This window comes from Thalassophryne amazonica, chromosome 3, assembly GCF_902500255.1.
Source record: "Thalassophryne amazonica chromosome 3, fThaAma1.1, whole genome shotgun sequence".
NCBI classification, from domain to species: domain Eukaryota; kingdom Metazoa; phylum Chordata; class Actinopteri; order Batrachoidiformes; family Batrachoididae; genus Thalassophryne; species Thalassophryne amazonica.
Genome location: NC_047105.1, coordinates 5,007,887 through 5,031,475, shown reverse-complemented (window position 1 = coordinate 5,031,475; position 23,589 = coordinate 5,007,887). Strand labels below are relative to the sequence as shown.

Below are 23,589 nucleotides of genomic sequence, written 5' to 3'. Positions count from 1 at the left end.
TTACTGTCTGTCTGCACCTGAACCAGTTCACACTCACCTATTTTGTTCTGGCAGCGCACACCTTCCCAGCCAGCCTGACAGACACAGTTTCCAAAGCCTTCCACGCCGTCATCACACTGACCCGTCGCCGCACAATTACAAGCTGAAACAGGAAAATGTCACTCAATGTCCTGGATGCTCACAATTTAAGAAATGCAATCTGTAGTGAGAGTAGCGAGCAGGCTGAGTCCAGACTGGAGAGGTGGCGATACGCTGTGGAGAGCAGGGGAATGAAAGTCAGTAGGAGCAAGACTGAGTCCATGTGTGTGAATGAGAGGGAGCCCAGTGGAATAGTGCAGTTACAAGGAGTAGAAGTGGTGAAAGTAGATGAGTTTAAATACTTGGGGTCAACTGTTCAAAGTAATGGAGTGTAGAGAGGTGAAGAAGAGAGTGCAGGCAGGGTGGAGAAAGGTGGCAGGAGGGATTTGTGACCGAAGAAAATCAGCAAGAGTGAAGGGGAAAGTCCACCAGACAGTAGTGAGTATTTGAAAAACTTTGTACAGTAGTGTTCAGAATAATAGTAGTGCTATGTGACTAAAAAGAATAATCCAGGTTTTGAGTATATTTCTTATTGTTACATGGGAAACAAGGTACCAGTAGATTCAGTAGATTCTCACAAATCCAACAAGACCAAGCATTCATGATATGTACACTCTTAAGGCTATGAAATTGGGCTTTTATACTCAACAAAAATATAAACGCAACACTTTTGGTTTTGCTCCCATTTTGTATGAGATGAACTCAAAGATCTAAAACTTTTTCCACATACACAATATCACCATTTCCCTCAAATATTGTCCACAAACCAGTCGAAATCTGTGATAGTGAGCACTTCTCCTTTGCTGAGATAATCCATCCCACCTCACAGGTGTGCCATATCAAGATGCTGATTAGACACCATGATTAGTGCACAGGTGTGCCTTAGACTGTCCACAATAAAAGGCCAATCTGAAAGGTGCAGTTTTGTTTCATTGGGGGGGGATACCAGTCAGTATCTGGTGTGACCACCATTTGCCTCATGCAGTGCAACACATCTCCTTCGCATCATCCGTGAAGAGAACACCTCTCCAACGTGCCAAACGCCAGCGAATGTGAGCATTTGCACACTCAAGTCGGTTACGACGACAAACTGGAGTCAGGTCGAGACACCGATGAGGACGACGAGCATGCAGATGAGCTTCCCTGAGATGGTTTCTGACAGTTTGTGCAGAAATTCTTTGGTTATGCAAACCGATTGTTTCAGCAGCTGTCCGAGTGGCTGGTCTCAGACGATCTTGGAGGTGAACATGCTGGATGTGGAGGTCCTGGGCTGGTGTGGTTACACGTGGTCTGCGGTTGTGAGGCTGGTTGGATGTACTGCCAAATTCTCTGAAACGACTTTGGAGACGGCTTATCGTAGAGAAATGAACATTCAATACACGAGCAACAGCTCTGGTTGACATTCCTGCTGTCAGCATGCCAACTGCACGCTCCCTCAAATCTTGCAACATCTGTGGCATTGTGCTGTGTGATAAAACTGCACCTTTCAGAGTGGCCTTTTATTGTGGGCAGTCTAAGGCACACCTGTGCACTAATCATGGTGTCTAATCAGCATCTTGATATGGCACACCTGTGAGGTGGGATGGATTATCTCAGCAAAGGAGAAGTGCTCACTATCACAGATTTAGACTGGTTTGTGGACAATATTTGAGGGAAATGGTGATATTGTGTATGTGGAAAAAGTTTTAGATCTTTGAGTTCATCTCATACAAAATGGGAGCAAAACCAAAAGTGTTGCGTTTATATTTTTGTTGAGTGTAGTAAAAAAAAATAGAAAAGGGGGTGTTCACAATAATAGTAGCATCTGCTGTTGACGCTACAAACTCAAAACTATTATGTTGAAACTGCTTTTTTAGCAATCCTGTGAATCACTAAACTAGTATTTAGTTGTATAACCACAGTTTTTCATGATTTCTTCACATCTGCGAGGTATTAATTTTGTTGGTTTGGAACCAAGATTTTGCTCATTTACTAGTGTGCTTGGGGTCATTGTCTTGTTGAAACACCCATTTCAAGGGCATGACCTCTTCAGCATAAGACAACATGACCTCTTCAAGTATTGTGACATATCCAAACTGATCCATGATACCTGGTATGCGATATATAGGCCCAACACCATAGTAGGAGAAACATGCCCATATCATGATGCTTGCACCACCATGCTTCACTGTCTTCACTGTGAACTGTGGCTTGAATTCAGAGTTTGGGGGTCGTCTCACAAACTGTCTGTGGCCCTTGGACCCAAAAAGAACAATTTTACTCTCATCAGTCCACAAAATATTCCTCCATTTCTCTTTAGGCCAGTTGATGTGTTCTTTGGCAAATTGTAACCTCTTCTGCACATGTATTTTATTTAGCAGAGGGACTTTGCAGGGGATTCTTGCAAATAAATTAGCTTCACACAGGTGTCTTCTAACTGTCACAGCACTTACAGGTAACTCTAGACTGTCTTTGATCATCCTGGAGCTGATCAATGGGTGAGCCTTTGCCATTCTGGTTATTCTTCTATCCATTTTGATGGTTGTTTTCTGTTTTCTTCCACGCGTCTGTTTTTTTTTTTTTTTTTTGTCCATTTTAAAGCATTGGAGATCATTGTAGATGAACAGCCTATAATTTTTTGCACCTGCGTATAAGTTTTCCCCTCTCCAATCAACTTTTTAATCAAACTATGCTGTTCTTCTGAACAATGTCTTGAACGTCCCATTTTCCTCAGGCTTTCAAAGAGAAAAGCATGTTCAACAGATGTTGGCTTCATCCTTAAATAGGGGACACCTGATTCACACCTGTTTGTTCCACAAAATCGAAAAACTCACTGACTGAATGCCACACTACTATTATTGTGAACACCCCCTTTTCTACTTTTTTTCACTAATAGCCCAATTTCATAGCCTTAAGAGTGTGCATATCATGAATGCTTGGTCTTGTTGGATTTGTGAGAATCTACTGAATCTACTGGTACCTTGTTTCCCATGTAACAATAAGAAATATACTCAAAACCTGGATTAATCTTTTTAGTCACATAGCACTACTATTATTCTGAATACTACTGTAACTGTTAGAATGGCCCAAACAGTGGGTCACCCCTCTGAGTCTGGTCTGCTTGAGGTTTCTTCCTCAGTATCATCAGAGGGGGGTTTTCCTTACCACTGTCTCCTGTGTTCTTCCTCTAGGGGTTGGTAAGGTTAGACCTTACTTGTGTGAAGCGCTATATAAATTAAATATATTGAAATTAAATTGAAATAGTGAGACCAGCTATGTTGTTCGGCTTAGAGACGGTGGCACTAACAAAAAGACAGGAGGCGGAGCTGAAGATGTGATTCTCTTTGGAAGAGACGAGAATGGACAGGATTAGGAATGAACATATCAGAGGGACGGCTCAGGTGGGGCGGTTTGGAGACAAAGTCAGAGAGGTGAGACTGAGATGGTTTGGACATGTGCAGAGGAGGGACCCAGGGTATATAGGCAGAAGGATGCTGAGGATGGAGCCACCAGGCAGGAGGAGAAGAGGGTGGACAAAGAGAAGGTTTATGGATGTGCTGATGGAGGACATGCAGGTGGTTGGTGAGACAGAGGAAGATACAGAGGACAGGGTGAGATGGAAACAACTGATCTGCTGTGGCGCCCCCTAACGTTACATCGCTGTGACATCAGTGACCCACAAAAGACAAATATTTACGTCTCTAATGAATCCAACTAGAACTGATGAAGGTTTTCGAGATGAGCCAAAATGTCTTGAAGAATCTCAACAAGAAGAATCCCGACTCAACCTCCCTGGATCAGCTGTGACATTCTGTCCATGTGGTGCGTGTCTCGGGGCATGATCCAGCACCTACGTGCCTCAGTGCTGAGAACCCAGCAGCTGGAGCAGGGCAAAGACATACCCATGTCTCAGCTGACTGCAGAGGACAGACAGTGACTTGGAAGGGACTGCTTATCTGCCTGAGTGGTTGACATCCAGGACTGGTAGTGTGGCAGATGCAGCACCAGAGCACACTCTCAGACCTGACTCAGTTCAGATCCATGTCACAACACGACCAAACCAGTCACAAAAATATGGAAAATTCTTCAGTAAAACATGTAGATGACATGTGAGTTTAAAAATCGTTACTTCCCGCTGAAACGAGGCGTTCACATCCACATGATGGCGGTTCCTCTGTGCGTTTGGTTTTTGGACATCAGTAAAATTCTGATGGATCTTTGCCTTACCGGTGCAGTTGGGGCCGTAGAAGTTGGTCTGGCACAGTTGGCAGGCTGTTCCTCTGAAGCCTTTATGACATCTGCAGAGTCCTGAGCCGGCTATGCCATCATCACAGTCTCCATGATCACCACAAGGGGCCGCCACACCACCTGAACAAACTGAACCGCCACTTTGATAGACCTCACTCAAAGTTAAGGGTATATTTTAAATGTCTATCTGTAGAAAAACAGGTTTGCAGAGATGTTCAGAGATGGTTTATTAAGTCCTTCAGGTTTTGATGCCTTACCTTGACAGTCTTGACCGTAGTGGTTTTTACAGCACTTTTGGACCCAGGAGGGAAAACTACAGACCCTCTTACAGCCGGTTTGTCTGTGTGTGAAGCGATCTCTGAAACTCCATGATGAGTATCTCCTCTGAGACATGGACCTCATCCTACACGGTTCCGTCATTCCCTGGAAGAAGGCAGGAAACGGGACATAAGTTAGGTCAGGAAGCAGGTGCTGAATTAAATGCTGCCACGTCCTAGTGGGATGACACTTAAGCACCACATAAGGGTGGAGCCTAGGCTCCACCCTTATGTGGTACTTACAAGGAATTCACTGAATTGTAATGACTGACTGGCAGTCACAGCACAGGGGGTTGAGCTTACCATGTCTTGATGTTTGAAGGGACAGTGTGGAACAAGGGAACAGCGTCCACATATTCCCTGAGATAGAAGACAAAAGAGTCAAACTTCAGTCCAGCTTCCAAGAAGAGGGGACAAACCAGATGGAGATCAGCACTCGGTTACCCATCAGATGGCTGTTTATGCCTATTTGTTTTTTCACTAAAGTTATTGCTGTTATACATCTGAAGTCAAGTATTTGAAAGTGTATCTTCAAAACCTGCATCACCAACATTTTTCAGTTTGTGACTCCAGACAGAGTCGCTGTTAGATGCTTTCTTTGAAAATCCTGCTCGGTTCCACCACGAAGGTGTTTAACTGGTGATGCAACAGTCAAACGCTGGACTTCAAATTCCAAACTGACGAGCAGCTGCTGGGCAACCAACCAGACAAAGAGGTGGTTGACAAGCGAACGAAGACTGCAGCTGTGATTGGTGGAGCTCAGTCCCTCTGTTGGTACCTTTTCTGCTTCCTTAGTGTCGTCCACCTGGATGCACCTCACGTTTATACGTCACCCTGCACTCATGCTTCTTAAAACATGTATTCATGACAACATTTCCATGCTTTTTACACAATCACCTACCATCTGTCCTTCCACATTCCTGTCCTTGATATCATAACCTACCATCCCTGGTTCTCAAGTCCAGACACCTGAGTGGCTCTACTCTTCTTCTTTTTTTTTTTTTTTTAAGATATACTTTAGTATACACTAGTAGAGTTCTACCTAAGAACTGCAATGTATTATAGAAGAGATACCTTACTATATTTTCATGCAGTATGCGCGCACACACACACACACACACACACACACACACACACACACACACACACACACACACACACACACACACACACACACACACACACACACACACACACACACAGAGTGTTGGTAGTAATACTAGTCATGCTGGTGTGAGCAGCACTGACAAAAGTGGTACGGTTCTCAAGGTCGTCACAGTGCGCTCCCAGACCAGGAGGCTCCAACAGCTGGTCAATGCCAAAGGCCACGCCCTCTTTGAAGATGAGGAAACGCTCCGTCATTCTTGCTGCGTTGCTGTTAATTAACACAGCTCCCTGAACACACAGACACACAAAGAAAGTCAGCAACCACCTCAGTCCCAGAGCAACACCGTCACAGAGCAGGACGGAGGGGGGGGTTCACGGCCAAGTCAGTTAACCATCTCGAACCACAGGCCAGACAGATGGTCCCAGTTGGTTCTGCTTTTCATTGCAACCACAAACGTAACCAGCTGACTTCACTAAGAATCAAAGCGCGTTCATCAGTGGAACCACCTGGTGGAGTCTGTGGTCGTAACAAAACCTGACAGCATCTCAACAGACGGGTCGCCGTGACAACAACACGACCATGAGGCGGTCCAACGCACAAAGAGCGAAGGTAGTCAGCAAGAAGGAAAAGAACATGTTTCAGCAGTTTTACCACTAAACTGTGAATATATCATCCTAAATATCCTTTAAAAAACAATAACACAGGATTCTTTGAAAATTTACATTCATCTACGTCACATTGTGCAAAGTCTGAGAAACTGTCAAAGCCAAAATCATGATCTTTAAAACAAAAGGAGCAATCGGGGCTGTACTTGGCTCCTCCCCCAACCTGGTTTTATACGACATCATATAGGAGTGACCAATCAGCTGCTGTGTTTGCAATATTTTGGTTTATTTTTGTATAACAGCTGTTAAAAGGACATGCATCAAGTTTTATGGCACAAATATTAACATGTGTTCTGTGTAGCACTGAGACATCAACACAAACAAATACACCTGTCACCATAGCAACAACCAGGAGGGAGGAGCCAACACGCCACCTGTTTGGTGTGTGTGCGAGTGTTTTCTCACCACAAGGCTCTTGTCACAGCTGTAGGTGAGCAAGGATCCGTGCATGGTGCGATACGATGCATGTTTGTGCGGCGAACCGATGCCCATCAGCTACACACACACACACACACACACACACACACACAGATAAACATCACACCAATAAACTACAGTTCTGTGGTGTGAGAGAGAGAGAGAGAGAGAGAGAGGGGCTCCACACTATTCATACAAACCACATTGGTAGGTGATGTCACTGACAAGCTCCTCCTCCTGTGTACGGTTGTGTTCGTTAGTGAAATGAGCTGGTGGCGTCTCACTCTGCTGTGACCACAGACTCTTTGTGACATCACAGACGTGGAGTTAAGTGATTTTAAATGATTTTCTTCCTTCAACCAAGTTGTTGATTAATCTCTTTAATGTTAATGATGGAAAACATGGAGCAAACAGCATCTCTGACTTTCAGCTTTATCAGACCAGCTCACGTCGCCACGGAGACACAAACCAAAGGATGGAGGCAGAGGACTTAACAGAAACAATCTGACATAACACTGGTGTCGCTGACCGAACGATCCCAACGAAAAAGTCACTCCTCCCTGCCTTCACTGCGCATGCGTCATTAGCCGCAGTTCACTGATTATCACCTTGTTTCTGCTTCAAACTGCCTCCAGTTATCATCTGTATCAACCACAGATATCCGAAGTTTTTGTACAACAATCATTTACACATAAATTCAGCATTATTTCATCATAAAAGATGGAGGAAGTGATCAGAGTGCTGCGGCTCCACGAGCTGCTCCTGTTGCGTTCACTGTGTGTCGGTCATTTCAAAGCGTCACCAATTATCACCTCGTTTCTGCTTAAAACTGACTTTAGAATGATTTAAGAGGTTTTACTTTGTCATTTGATAGTTAATAATCACATTAATCCATTTGATCATTTTGGGTGAAGAGAGTCCGTCTCAGACGAGCTGCTGTGGTCCCAAATGACGCATGTGCAGTAAAGGCAGCATGGATCAATCTTTAGGGGGGACCATCCAGTCTGTGACACCGGGTCTGATTTGATCCACAGTGTCTTTGATGTTTGCTCGTAGCTGACACAGTTATCGTGCTACATTTGAGGCAGTCCGATTCTAACTTTACCCACCTTGGCATTGCGTATGATGTGTGCTTTGACAGTCGCAGTCAGCTGATCTTGGTGGTCAGGACTGAAGAGCCAGCGATGTCTGGTAGGCGACAGCGTGTTGAGAGCCGCGTCTGTCGGCCAGAACATGGTGAAGGGCTGGTGAAAGGACATCTGGATCACAGGCAGTAATCCTGCCTCCTGCACCAGTAAGTAAGTTTATTTGTGTAGCACCTTTCAAGATAAAATCACAAAGTGCTTTACAGGAATTTAAGAACACAGAAATAAAAATACAGAATCTAAAAACAGCAATGACATAAAACTAGTTAAAAGCAAGTCTGTACACATAGGTCTTGAGCTTCTCCTTAAAAGTTCCAACAGAGTCCACAGAGCATAGGTGTGGCGTAAGTGCATGCCACAGTTTGGGTGCCACAACCTCAAATGCACAATCTCCTTTGGTCTTCAGCCCTGACCTTGGTACAGCCAACAGGTTCTGGTCCAAGGACCTCAGAGACCTGCTTGTCACATACGGGTGCAAGAGTTCACTGATGTAAAGTGCCGTTTGACTGTGCAGAGCTCTAAAAGTCATCACCAATATTTTAAATTACAGTCTGAACTGAACTGGGAGCCAATGCAAAGAGGACAGAATGCGTGTTACATGAGACCACTTAGAAGACCTTGTAAGGAGCCTTGCAGCCACATTCTGGACCATTTGATGGCGGTCCAGCAAAGACTGTCTGAGGCTAGGGAACAGCGAATTACAGTAATTGAGATGTGAAGAAATAAAAGCATGAATGATCTGTTCCAGCTCAGCCCGAGACACAATGTTTCTAAGGTGGGCAATGTTCCATAAGTGAAAGAAACATCAAGACAGGTAACGTGTGTGTCAAATTTGAGAATTTGGACAAATTTAACACCTAAAATTCTGAGTGCTTAATGAACAAAAGAGGATAGGGAACATACTCCTCAGGGGCAGAAACAAGGACTTTAGTTTTTGCTGTATTAAGTAACAAATAGTTAGCAGCCATCCAGGTTTTTATGACATCAATACAGTTTTGAAGAACAGATACTGTAGAAACTTTGCAGAGAAAAGGAGATGTACAGCTGTATGTCATCTGCATAACAATGATATGATACATCATTAAAGGAACTCAAAATATGTCCAAGTGGGAGCAAGTACAATGCATATAAAACAGGTCCCAGAACAGAACCTTGGGTACACCACATGACAGAATGGAGGAAGAGGATGTACAGTTGTATGCAAAAGTTTGGGCCCCCCTGATAATTTTCATGATTTTCCTTTATAAATTATTGGTTGTCTGGATCTGAAATTTCAGTTAAATAGCAGACAAACACAGTGATATTTTAGAAGTGAAATGAAGTTTCTAGTATTTACAGAAAGTGTGCAATAACTATTTAAACAAAATTAGGCAAGTGCATAAATTTTGGCACCCCAACAGAAAAAAATACATCAATATTTAGTAGATCCTCCTTTTGCAGAAATAACAGCCTCTAAAAGCTTCCTATAGCTTCCAATGAGAGTCTGGATTCTGGTTGAAGGTATTTTGGACCATTCGTCTTTACAAAACATCTCAGCTTTGTTGGTTGCCGAGCATGGACAGCCTGCTTAAAATCACACCACAGATTTTCAATAATATTCAGGTCTGGGGACTGAGATGGCCATTCCAGAACATTGTACTTGTTCCTCTGCATGAATGCCTTAGTAGATTTTGAGCAGTGTTTAGGGTCGTTGTCTTGTTGAAAGATCCAGCCTCGGCGTAACTTCAACTTTGTCACTGATTCATCAACATTGTTCTCAAGAATCTGCTGATATTGACTGGAATCCATGCAACCCTCAACTTTAACAAGATTCCCAGTACCTGCACTGGCCACACAGCCCCACAGCATGATGGAAACACCTCCAAATTTTACTGAAGGAAACAAACATTTTTCTTGGAATGCTGTGTTCTTTTTCTGCCATGCATACCGCCCCTTATGTCCAAATAACTCAGTTTTAGTTTCATCAGTCCACAGCACCTAATTCCAAAATGAAGCTGGCTTGTCCAAATGTACTTCAGCATACCTCAAGCAACTCTGTTTGTGGCATGTACGCAGAAAAGGCTTCCTCTGCATTACAGCATCATACAGCATCTCTTTGTACAAAGTGCGCTGTATAGTTGAACGATGCACAGAGACACTATCTGCAGCAAGATCATGTAGGTCTTTGGAGCAGGTCTGTGGGTTGACTATAACTGTTCTCACCATCCTTCACTTCAGCTTATCTGAGATTTTTCTTGGCCTGCCACTTCGGGCCTTATATATATATATATATATATATATATATATATATATATATATATATATATATATATATAAGGTGATAGATGGATTTACAAGATGTACCATATCATTCCAAGATTTAACGCCATGATATCTGATGTGATGCTGATAAAGAGTAGCTCTATGCAACGGTAAATGCAAATGTGCAGCCTGTCTGGTCAGATAATTATGAATTTGATGGTTATACACAAAAAAATATTTAATGAAGGAAGGCCACTTAATATCATAGAGAGCTCTGAAAACAAACGTACAGGTCAAGAAAATATTTAAATGGAAAATATTTAAGAGCTGCAATTAAAAAAACAGAGGTGCACTTGGAGCACAAGGTTTCGAACGAGTAGCTATTCCAGCAAATTTTTTCTGTGGAAGAAATATTTTGTTTATATAAGTTGCAAAGGTGACATTCCACGTCCTGACCTTTGCAACTGTTGTGAGTGTCCTTGCCTCAAGTGGAGGAGTTAAAGATCTCGGGGTCTTGTTCACGAGAGAGGGACGGATGGAGTGTGAGGTCGACAGACGGATCGGTGCAGCGTCTGCAGTGATGCGGTCGCTGTATAGGACCATCGTGGTGAAGAGAGAGCTGAGCAGGGGGGCAAAACTCTCGATTTACCGATCGATCTACGTTCCGACCCTCACCTATGGTCATGAGATTTTGCTCATGACCGAAAGAACAAGATCGCGAGTACAAGCAGCCGAGATGAGTTTCCTCCACAGGGTGGCTGGGTGCTCCCTTAGACATAGGGTGAGGAGCACGGTCACTCGGGAGGAGCTCAGAGTCGAGCCGCTGCTCCTCCACGTTGAAAGGAGCCAGCTGAGGTGGCTCAGGCATCTTTTTCGGATGCCCCCTGGACGCCTCGCTGGAGAGGTGTTCCGGGCACGTCCCCTCGGGAGGAGGCCCTGGGGAAGACCCAGGACATGCTGGAGGGACTATGTCTCGCAGCTGGCTTGGGAACGCCTCGGGGTTTCCCCAGAGGAGCTGGGGGAGGTGTGTGTGGATCAGGAGGCCTGGGCGGATTTGCTTGAGCTGCTGCCCCCGCAACCCGACCTCGGATGAGGCGGACGAAAATGGATGGATGGATGGATGGAAGTTGCAAAGGCACTTCCCCATACAATATTACAATAACTTAAATATGGATAAACTAAACTATAATGTAATGTTAAAAGACGTTTGTGATGTATTAAATATCTTATTTTGGTTATGATTCCTATTGACTTGGTTTTTTTTTTTTTTTTTTTTTTACAAACATGATCAATATGTTCTCTCCAAGACAGTTTCTCATCTATCCACACACCCAAAAAACATACAGATGAGACCCTTGATATTATTTCATTATCAATGCAAATTTTCATTACACCGTGATTACATTTTTTATTGCCACCAAATAACATAAAATCAGACTTTTTATGTTTAATGATAATCTATTGGCTTTGAACCAGGTTGAATAATTACAAAGATCGTCTTTTAAAGTACTGACCAAACTATCAATATCTTTGCTGGAAATAAAAAAAATAGTATCATCAGCAAACAACAAAGGGAATGTAGTAGTAGAAACAGATGCAAAATCACTAATATATATTATAAACAATAACGTCCCAAAATTTAACCTTGAGGTACTCCACACTCTATACAATTGATATCTGAGTCCAGGTTTAGAGAAACATACTGTTTTCTTTCAGATAAATAAATAATAAGCCATGTACGAGGTCTGTCCATAAAGTATCGTACCTTTTTATTTTTTTTTAAACTATATGGATTTGATTCATATGTTTTCACGTCAGATAATCTTGAACCCTTGTGCGCATGCGTGAATTTTTCCACGCCTGTTGGTGATGTCATTCGCCTGTGAGCACGCCTTGTGGAAGGAGTGGTCCCGCCCCGTCGTCGGATTTTCATTGTTTTTCAGAAGCTGTTAGAGACTGGCACCTGGAAACTATTCGAAAAATTTATCTGGCTTTCAGTGAAAATTTTATGGGCTTCACAGAGAATAAGGTCTGTTAGTACAGCTTTATGGACCCCTTTAAGGACACTCAGCGCGTCGGGCTCTGAACTGCGACGACATGGCACAAGCCACCGGACCATTTCTGAGCTGATGGCTCTGTGGATACGAGACCATCATGTGCTCTTTCTCTGGTTATCACAAGAGCTGGACATCAGCCATTTTCCGGCAGATTTCACTTTTAACAAGAGATTTTGTCATGGAAAGCCGCGCGGAGGCGTCGCGCGTCACGACCGATTCGCTTTGAAAGTGAGACAAAGGAACACCTCCGTTTTGGCGTGTCAGAGGACAAGTTTGGACATGTCTATCTCGGCTTTCAATGCTTACCAGTCCAGTAAGTATCAGTGAAATTGTGGAGAGCTGGACAAATCCATATAGTTTAAAAAAAAAATAAAAAGGTACGATACTTTATGGACAGACCTCGTATGTACAGTTGCCTTAAATCCATATTTGTTTAACTTTGAAAGCTCTTTTGAAAGATCTAAAAACACACCAATACCAAACTCATTATTTTCCAAAGCTAAATGAATTCTATCCAATAATTTGATCAAAGCCATATAAGTTGAATGATTTTTCCAAAAACCATATTGATAATTATATAAAATTGAGTTCTTAAGCAAATGATTATTTAATCTTTTATAAACAAGTTTCTCCAAGATCTTTGAAAAACATGGCAAGACTGAAATAGGATGATAATTTGAAAAAGATACAGACTCACCTTTTTTAAACAGATAGATGTATTATTTTAGCAATCTTTAAATCAGAAGGTACTATGCCCGTTTTCAAAGACAAAGAAAAAATACGTGTAAGTGGTTCCGAAATTTCATGTATAACAGATTTAACAACAGATGTACTTATTCCATCATGGCCAGCTGCAGATGGACGCAGACCAGTAATGATTTCACAAACCTCACTGGAGTTTGTGGGTTCAAATTCAACCACAGAAGGAAATGATCCTAATGTAATCATCAGGATTTATATTTGTGGAGTCAATGTTCTTTGCAAGAGAAGCACCAACATTTGAAAAGAAATTATTAAACTTGCAAGCAATATCAAAAGGATCAGAGAAACTTCTAGATCCATCTGAAAAGGTTGACATATTTTGATAAACATGTTTTCTTTTAAGTAGTTCATTGATTATTTTCCAGGGCCCTTTAATATTGTATATTGATTTTTGAAAATTGTCACTGAAGTATTATAATAATTATATCTTCTTTGCAGCCCTAACAAGCGTAGTGTATTTAATTTTATAGAATTTATAGGTTGATAAATTTAAAGGTGAAGGAGATGATAAATATTTTTTTATACAACTTGTTTTTTCTGAATAAGGATTTTTGTAGTCTCCTAGAAAACCATGGGTTTTGCTTTTTGGACGTATCACCAGATAATTTAATGATTGGAAATGATTTTTCGTAAGCTTCATTGAACATTTGCATGAACACCTGATAGGCTAAATTGGGATCTGTTTCCATATATATTTTTTCAAAGGATATGTTCTCAATTAGTCTCTTAAATTTCATTTTATTAGTAATATTGAAATTTCTATAGTAAGTAGTAGACTTCTTATTTAGCATATAACAATTTTCCAATTCCACAATTTGAAATATTGGAAAATGATCTGAAATATCCATAAACAATATTCCAGATGTCATTGCATAATTTAAATTATTAAATAAAATATTATCTATTAATGTAGCAGAATATTCTGTAAGTCTTTTCGGTTTGGTAATTGAGGTAATTTAAGAAATTATTCATTGCAGAATGAGTTTCCCTATTGAACAAATTTATATTAAAGTCGCCAAGATTTTGACAGATTTTATCCTCTCTGTTAATGAATTCCAGAATATTTGAAAAACACTGGTTGAAATTTACAACATCTGTATTTGGTGGCCTATAAATACAACCAATGATAAGATTTTTTGTTCTACTATCAGACAATATTTCTATGAAAATTGATTCAAAATCAGATTCACTTGAATTCATAAGATCAAATCGGACATTGAAATCTAGATTTTTATGTAAAAATATTGAAACCCCTCCTCCAGACCTTGATTGTCTGACAAAGTGCGAAGAGTTATAAAGTGGCAATTCGTACAAGCCAGTGTCTTTGCACTGCCCAGTCAGCCATGATTCTGTAAGGGCAATTACAGAAAACTCATGATTCAAAGAGGATACAAAATGTGTCAATTTATCATAATTGTTTGGAAGACTACAAATATTTAAATGTAATGCTGAAAATGTTTTATAAGGATTAGGATAAGATTGAAGAGGATGTTTAAATCTGAGTTCATCATAATAATCACATGAATTAGGGTTATTTACATTAGAGAAAAAATTCCTATCAGGATCAGCTTGTAATCTACGAGTTACATCATCTTGATCAAGTTCAAAAGGGTTGAATAACAAAGTCTCGTTTACAGCGAAGCCATCATAGTTATCAAGAAGATATCTTTCAAACTCTTCATCATTCAGTGAAGAGAATGGGAACATTAAGCAACAACTTTCACAGATCCATGTACAATCTATTTTCTTAGTTCTGTTAGAAAAATATGCACATTTAAGATGAAATACATTTTTACAAAGAGAACAAGTAATAAACTGTAAACCTAATTGATTCTGACATTTTATGCATTTGTTATCACAATTCATGGAGTTGATGGACAATGAGTCCAAAATCACGTAGGGATACTAAGAAAAAAAAATGCATGTCAAACCTTTGTTGGCTTTGTTGGTCGATGGGCGATAAGTTTGTCAAATATTAAATATGCAATGTCACCTCGTTGTCTTGCCCTTTTCATTTCTGGAATCAGCTCTTTGCCTTTTTGTCTCACCGCGTCAGAAAAATCTTCATTAATGTAAATGCTTGATCCCTTTAAAAACTTTGCCTTTTCCAGCACAGCCATCCGATCCTTATGCCTTAAGAACTTTACTACAATTGGTCTGGGTTCATCACCTTGTCTTGGTTTATTACCACTACGATGCACACGCTTCATTTCAATATGCCTTGGATCTAGCTTAAGTTTTTCAGAGATGATCTTCCTAATCTTGTTCTCAGAGTCAGACCATTTCTCATGCTCAGACTCCTGAATTCCGTCAAACACCAAATTATTCCGTCGAGACTGATTGTCCAGGTAATCAAATTTGCAAATTTGCTAACCACATTGTTGTATGTGGAATCAAAGACAGACATGTCTTTTCTTATTTCTTTACACTTGCGTGACAGATTATCAGAAATTAACTTTACATCATCAACCTCCTTCTGAGTATATTGAAGGCTTACTTTAAGGTCACACAGATCTGTTATAACACCCATCTAGTCTTTTGTTGAAGGAGTCCATTATTATCTGAATAAAACCTATAAAGGTTTTAACCTGGTTATACGATTAGATAACCGATTAGAGGAACATTGTCGGGAGCAGGGCGGGGGCCGTGGCCGGGCATGAGCTGTCCCTCTTCCTTCCGGGTCCGAAAGGGTGCCGCCGTCCGTACGCTCCACAGCCAGAGAGCTCCGTGTGGCAACAGCTCCCCCTGCTTAACCTCACTCGTCCAGAGCGTGAATCAATGGAGACCTACATCCGGGATTCTTTAGCTGCCGGGTTGATCCAGAACTCCACCTCCCCGATGGGTGCGGGTTTCTTTTTTGTGGGTAAGAAAGACGGCGGACTCCGTCCATGCATCGATTACAGAGGGCTGAATGAAATAACGGTTCGCAACCGATACCCGTTACCTCTGTTGGATTCGGTGTTCACGCCCCTGCATGGAGCCCAAATATTCACCAAATTGGATCTTAGGAATGCGTACCACCTGGTTCGGATCCGGAAGGGAGACAAGTGGAAGACGGCATTTAACACCCCGTTAGGTCACTTTGAGTACCTGGTCATGCCGTTCGGCCACACCAATGCGCACGCGACGTTCCAGGCCTTGGTTAATGACGTCTTGCGGGACTTCCTGCATCGGTTTGTCTTCGTATATCTAGACGATATACTCATCTTTTCTCCGGATCCTGAGACCCATGTCAAGCATGTACGTCAGGTCCTGCAGCGGTTGTTGGAGAACCGGCTGTTTGTGAAGGGCGAGAAGTGCGAGTTCCACCGCTCTTCTTTGTCCTTCCTGGGGTTCATAATCTCCTCCAACTCTGTCGCCCCTGATCCGGCCAAGGTTGCGGCGGTGAGGGATTGGCCCCAACCAACAAGCCGTAGGAAACTGCAACAGTTCCTCGGCTTTGCAAATTTCTATCGGAGGTTCATCAAAGGCTACAGTCAGGTAGTTAGCCCCCTGACAGCCCTAACCTCCACTAAAGTCCCCTTCACCTGGTCGGAACGGTGCAAAGCCACGTTTAGGGAGTTGAAACGCCGGTTCTCGACTGCACCAGTCCTGGTGCAGCCCGATCCAAATCGCCAGTTCATAGTCGAAGTGGATGCCTCTGACTCAGGGATAGGAGCCGTGCTATCCCAGAGCGGGGAGTCCGACAAGCTTCTCCATCCTTGTGCCTATTTTTCCCGCAGGTTGACCCCGGCTGAAAGGAACTATGACATCAGCAATCGGGAACTTCTGGCGGTGAAAGAGGCTCTTGAGGAGTGGAGACACCTGTTGGAGGGAGCATCGGTACCATTTACGGTTTTCACGGACCATTGGAACCTGGAGTACATCCGGACCGCCAAGCGTCTGAACCCCAGGCAAGCCCGCTGGTCACTGTTGTTCGGGCGTTTTGACTTCCAGATCACATACCACCCCGGGACTAAGAATCAACGATCTGACGCCCTGTCCCGGGTACACGAGGAGGAAGTCAAGGCCGAGTTGTCGGACCCAACGGAAAGCATCATCCCCAAGTCCACTGTCGTGGCCACCCTCACCTGGGACGTGGAGAAGACCGTCCGGGAGGCCCTGGCACAGAACCCGGACCCGGGGACCGTACGTCCCACCAGAGGCCAGAGCTGCGGTCTTGGACTTCTGTCACGGTTCCAAGCTCTCCTGCCACCCGGGGGTGCGAAGAACCATGGCAGTGGTCCGGCAGCGCTTCTGGTGGGCGTCTATGGAAGCCGATGTCCGGGAATACGTCCAGGCCTGTACCACCTGCGCCAGGGGCAAGGCGGACCATCATAAGACCCAAGGTCTCCTCCAGCCTTTATCCATGCCTCATCTGCCCTGGTCCCACATGGCCTGGACTTCGTCACAGGCCTCCCGCCGTCCAAGGGCATGACCACCATCTTCACGATAGTGGACCGGTTCTCCAAGGCGGCCCACTTCGTGGCCCTCCCGAAGCTCCCAATGGCCCAGGAGACTGCAGACCTCCTGGTCCACCACGTCGTGTGTCTGCATGGGATTCCATCAGACATCATCTCTGATCGTGGTCCTCAGTTCTCCTCTCAAGTCTGGAGGAGTTTCTGCAGGGAACTGGGGGCCACCGTGAGTCTCTCTTCCGGGTACCATCCCCAGACGAATGGACAGGCAGAGCGGGTGAACCAGGATTTGGAAATAGGCCCTCTGCTGCGTGACCTCCGCGCACCAGACGGCCTGGAGTCACCATCTGGCCTGGATCGAGAACGCCCACAATAGCCAAGTGTCATCGGCCACCGGCCTCTCCCCGTTTGAAGTGTGTTTGGGGTACCAGCCCCCATTGTTCCCGCTCGTGGAGGGAGAGGTCGGGGTACCCTCGGTCCAGGCCCACCTAAGGAAGTGCCGTCGGGTGTGGCGTACCGCCCGTTCTGCCCTGCTCAAAGCCCGGACGAGGGCCAAGGCCCATGCAGACCGCTGGCGTTCCCCGGCCCCTGCATATGAGCCCGGGCAGGAGGTTTGGCTATCGATCAAGGACATCCCTCTTCAAGTGGAATCCCAAAAACTCAAGGACAGATTTATTGGAACATTCCCCATCCTGAAAGTCCTCAGTCCGGAATCCGCAGTGAAGCTGGCAGCTTCAGCTTCACTGCGGATTCATCCTGTTTTCCATGTGTCACATCTCAAGCCCTACCACACTTCACCACTCTGCACCCCCGGACCTGCGCCGCCTCCTGCCCGGATCATCGACGGGGAGCCGGCATGGACCGTGCGTCTGCTCCTGGATGTCCGTCGGGGGTCGGGGGTTCCAGTATCTAGTGGACTGGGAGGGGTATGGACCTGAAGAACGCTCCTGGGTGAAGAGGAGCTTCATCCTGGATCTGGCCCTCCTGGCCAACTTCTACGGCGGCATCCGGACAAGCCTGGTCGGGTGTCTCCCGGCCCGGGGGGGGGTCCTGTTATGTGGCCGCTGAAGAGGAGGTACTGCTGGCCTACCATCACCAGAGGGCGCCCTGCTTGAAGTGCGGGCTTCAAGCACGAGAGAGCGTCGGAGCAACAGAGAGTGACAGCTGTCACTCATCAACAGCACCAGCTGTCACTCATTCTACTATCATCATCCACATCACTATAAAAGCGGACTGCAACTCCACCTCCCCGCCGAGAAATCAGCTACCACTCAGGTAACCTTCTCTGCTGTGCCTTACCGTGACTAAATATGTTCTGTGTGCAGCCGTTGTTCCTGTGGATACAGTCTTCTGCTGGATTGGTGCATAGTGTGGGTTTGCGACGTCTTCGCCTCTCACTCATCCAGAGAAGCGACTGACAGGAGCTGCACGGGTGTTCCTATTTGGAGGTGGAGGTTCTCCCTCCCGGAGGAACTGAGTACTGAGAGATTACTGGGTGTGTATTCACACACCCACCATTAACTGTTTCTGTTTCTGCCAGCAGTACGAGGTCTGACAGTTGGAGACGGTGGCCACCTGGGGACCCAGGACTTGGCGGCTCCGGTGTTCTTCAGATCCGTTGGCGGTGGAAGCCGTGTGGGATCCGGCTCTTCTCTGGACAGACGTCTTCTATCCTCGAGCCTGTCCACACGTCACCTTTTGTACGATTGACTGTACTTCTCAACTGCAATTGTCTGTATTCCGTCACACATCACAACATTAAATTGTTATTTTTGGCTTATCCATTGTCCGTTCCATTTACGCCCCCTGTTGTGGGTCCGTGTCCACTACACTTTCCCAACCACTTTCTCATGATTGGATTCATCTGTGTAAGGAGGTCAAAGTCACTGAGCTTACCAAACCAATTTTGTGTTCCAATAATTAGTGCTTAATGTATTAAAATCAACAAACTGACAAAATGCCCAAATTTATGCACCTGCCTAATTTTGTTTAAATAATTATTCCACACTTTCTGTAAAATACTAGAGACTTCATTTCACTTCTCAATATCAGTGTTGTTCATCTGCTATAGGATATATTTAACTGAAATTTCGGATCCAGACAACCAATGATTTATAAAGGAAAATCATGAAAATTATCAGAGGTACCCAAACTTTTACATACAACTGTATATTTAGCTGCAGCAACAGAAAAACTGGTATTAGAGAGATAGGATAAAAACCAATCTAGGGCTGACCCAAAAATGCCCGCCCATGTCCTTAATCTCTCAAATAAAACACCATGATCAACAGTGTCAAAAGCTGTAGACAGATCCAAAAGTACAAGTACCGAATATTCATCTGCATCTCTGCGCATTAAAATATCATGTGAAACTCTAAGAAGAGCTGTTTCACCAAGAGGCAACACACTTACTACAACATCAACACAGTGGTGGGCACAGTTCCGCTAATCTGCTAACCACTAATTAGCAATGCTAACTTTTTGTTAGCTGATTAGCCTTTCAGCTAACTTTGAAACCATCAGCGGACCAATTAACTTAAGCGAAATTTAATTCCGATGACTTTTAGACTGCTAATATCTTTTTGTGGGCATAGTGAATAAAGCTTAACAGTTAAAAATCTTTGTAAAGCCTGAAATCACACATTATAGTTCCTGCCTGATAAGTGTTTTGTAGCAGACAGACAGCTATGAGAGGTAGAGCTCAGTCCTCTGCCAGCAGAGAAGACCTGCCTACCAGAGACAAAAGAAGAGAAGAAAAAAAGATCATTTATTTTCAGACATGTGGGAGGAGTCATGCACAGCAAGGCAGTTTTAACTTATGGTTAAAATTTTAAACAAACTCATTTCGGACAGGTTATCGAAATTAACGTCACCTGAAAATATCAGGTATATGTTTTAGTTTTAAAGTAATGTACTAATTTGGAAGGATTTAGCATTTACACACACATGCCAAAAGGCATTATGGGAAATGGAGCTTCCTATCATCAATGGTTGGTCGGTTTATGAAAACCAACACACAAGTTACTATAATGTGTGTGTTGGTTTTTCCAAATAAATCTGTATTTGTATATACAGTAATGTTCAGAATAATAGTAGTGGTATGTGACTAAAAAGATTAATCCAGGTTTTGAGTATATTTCTTATTGTTACATGGGAAACAAGGTACCAGTAGATTCAGTAGATTCTCACAAATCCAACAAGACCAAGCATTCATGATATGCACACTCTTAAGGCTATGAAATTGAGCTATTATTAAAAAGAAAGTAGAAAAGGGGGTGTTCACAATAATAGTAGTGTGGCATTCAGTCAGTGAGTTCATCAATTTTGTGGAACAAACAGGTGTGAATCAGGTGTCCCCTATTTAAGGATGAAGCCAGCACCTGTTGAACATGCTTTTCTCTTTGAAGCTTACACACATCGCTGGCCGCCATGTTGAATGTGTGTAAGTGGGTGTTGCTATAGATGCACAATCACAGTCTTTGTGTCACTCTAGAGTCGTATTAGAGACAAAAGTTTCTGTTTATGTGCATTTTTCATGACCATGGATCATAACTATCATACCAGCAACATCAGAAAAACATCAAGATCTAAAGGAACTGAGTGTTCGGCTATCACTTGCACCAAGTACAAAACAAACAAGGAAGTGGCATTCTACTCCTTTCCAAAGGGTATCGTTAAGAAATGATTCATCAATAACCTGTATGCTTAACGATTCCCTTATCGGTCCCTCAGAGTGGCCGTTGTTTTTGGGGGTGTTTGTCAGGAAAATGATAATTTCTCTGCATTGATTACAGACCCTGCAGCGGGTCAGTAATCAACTTTTCTGCAGCGCGGCTTTGCTTTGAACCTTGAACCAATCGAAGCAGTGATTCGCAGATTGATGCAGTGTTTCGATCTAATGCTTCATTGACTCATTGTTTTATTTCGCTTTATCTTAATTTTCCCCCACTAAAACCTAGCCAATCGAGCGACTCCTATCGATAACGACCAATCAGATAACGCGATACAACGCCTACTTTGGCTGTCAGTTTGTTGACAAGATTCTACATGATGCCTGTGCATTATTTCACAAAGACTATTCCTTATTAAGCCCCTTTCACAGTGCCCGCTTTGAGGTGTGTCGTCATGACGACGCCGTGTACACAATGCAGTAAAAACTAAGCACAAAAAAAACAAACAAACAAAAAATGCTGCTGGCTGCAGCAGCTCCTCGGTCTTCTCTCACAAATGTGTTTAAATCAATCAATCAATCAATCAACTTTTTTCTTATATAGCGCCAAATCACAACAAACAGTTGCCCCAAGGCGCTCCATATTGCAAGGCAAGGCCATACAATAACCATGAAAAACCCCAACGGTCAAAACGACCCCCTATGAGCAAGCACTTGGCCACAGTGGGAAGGAAAAACTCCCTTTTAACAGGAAGAAACCTCCAGCAGAACCAGGCTCAGGGAGGGGCAGTCTTCTGCTGAGACTGGTTGGGGCTGAGGGAAAGAACCAGGAAAAAGACATGCCGAGAAGGGGGCAGAGATCGATCACTAATGATTAAATGCAGAGTGATGCATACGGAGCAAAAAAAGAAAGAAATAGTGCATCATGGGAACCCCCCACAGTCTACGTCTAAAGCAACATAACCAAGGGATGGTCCAGGGTCACCGATCCAGCCCTAACTATAAGCCTTAGCGAAAAGGAAAGTTTTAAGCCTAATCTTAAAAGTAGAGAGGGTATCTGTCTCCCTGATCTGAATTGGGAGCTGGTTCCACAGGAGAGGAGCCTGAAAGCTGAAGGCTCTGCCTCCCATTCTACTCTTACAAACCCTAGGAACCACAAGTAAGCCCGCAGTCTGAGAGCGAAGCGCTCTAATGGGGTAATATGGTACTACGAGGTCCCTAAGATAAGATGGGACCTGATTATTCAAACCTTATAAGTAAGAAGAAGAATTTTAAATTCTATTCTAGAATTAACAGGAAGCCAATGAAGAGAGGCCAACACGGGTGAGATATGCTCTCTCTTCTAGTCCCCGTCAGTACTCTAGCTGCAGCATTCTGAACCAACTGAAGGCTTTTTAGGGAACTTTTAGGACAACCTGATAATAATGAATTACAATAGTCCAGCCTAGAGGAAATAAATGCATGAATTAGTTTTTCAGCATCACTCTGAGACAAGACCTTTCTGATTTTAGAAATATTGCGTAAATGCAAAAAGGCAGTCCTACATATTTGTTTAATATGCGCTTTGAATGACATATCCTGATCAAAAATAACTCCAAGATTTCTCACAGTATTACTAGAGATCAGGGAAATGCCATCCAGAGTAACGATCTGGTTAGACACCATGCTTCTAAGATTTGTGGGGCCAAGTACAATAACTTCAGTTTTATCTGAGTTTAAAAGCAGGAAATTAGAGGTCATCCATGTCTTTATGTCTGTAAGACAATCCTGCAGTTTAGCTAATTGGTGTGTATCCTCTGGCTTCATGGATAGATAAAGCTGGGTATCATCTGTGTAACAATGAAAATTTAAGCAATACCGTCTAATAATACTGCCCAAGGGAAGCATGTATAAAGTGAATAAAATTGGTCCTAGCACAGAACCTTGTGGAACTCCATAATTAACTTTAGTCTGTGAAGATTCCCCATTTACATGAAACAAACTGTAATCTATTAGACAAATATGATTCAAACCACCGCAGCGCAATGCCTTTAATACCTATGACATGCTCTAATCTCTGTAATAAAATTTTATGGTCAACAGTATCAAAAGCAGCACTGAGGTCCAACAGAACAAGCACAGAGTAAGTCCACTGTCCGAAGCCATAAGAAGATCATTTGTAACCTTCACTAATGCTGTTTCTGTACTATGATGAATTCTAAAACCTGACTGAAACTCTTCAAATAGACCATCCTCTGCAGGTGATCAGTTAGCTGTTTTACAACTACCCTCTCAAGAATCTTTGAGAGAAAAGGAAGGTTGGAGATTGGCCTATAATTAGCTAAGATAGCTGGGTCAAGTGATGGCTTTTTAAGTAATGGTTTAATTACTGCCACCTTAAAGGCCTGTGGTACATAACCAACTAACAAAGATAGATTGATCATATTAAGATTGAAGCATTAAATAATGGTAGGACTTCCTTGAGCAGCCTGGCAGGAATGGGGTCTAATAAGCATGTTGATGGTT

The 23,589-nt window shown here is 43.3% G+C and overlaps 1 protein-coding gene across 1 annotated transcript in view; it reads right to left on the bottom strand.

Moving 5' to 3' along the window:
- stab1 (stabilin 1) overlaps positions 1-23,589 on the bottom strand; it is a 285,696-nt gene that overhangs the window by 74,495 nt on the left and 187,612 nt on the right. Inside the window, exons 51-56 of the mRNA XM_034164948.1 lie at positions 6,801-6,890; positions 5,871-6,017; positions 4,926-4,982; positions 4,563-4,728; positions 4,285-4,434; positions 38-142 (exon numbers count right to left, since the gene is read on the bottom strand). Of these exons, the coding sequence (XP_034020839.1) occupies positions 38-142; positions 4,285-4,434; positions 4,563-4,728; positions 4,926-4,982; positions 5,871-6,017; positions 6,801-6,890 (715 nt within the window). The remainder of the gene's footprint in view (positions 1-37; positions 143-4,284; positions 4,435-4,562; positions 4,729-4,925; positions 4,983-5,870; positions 6,018-6,800; positions 6,891-23,589) is intronic.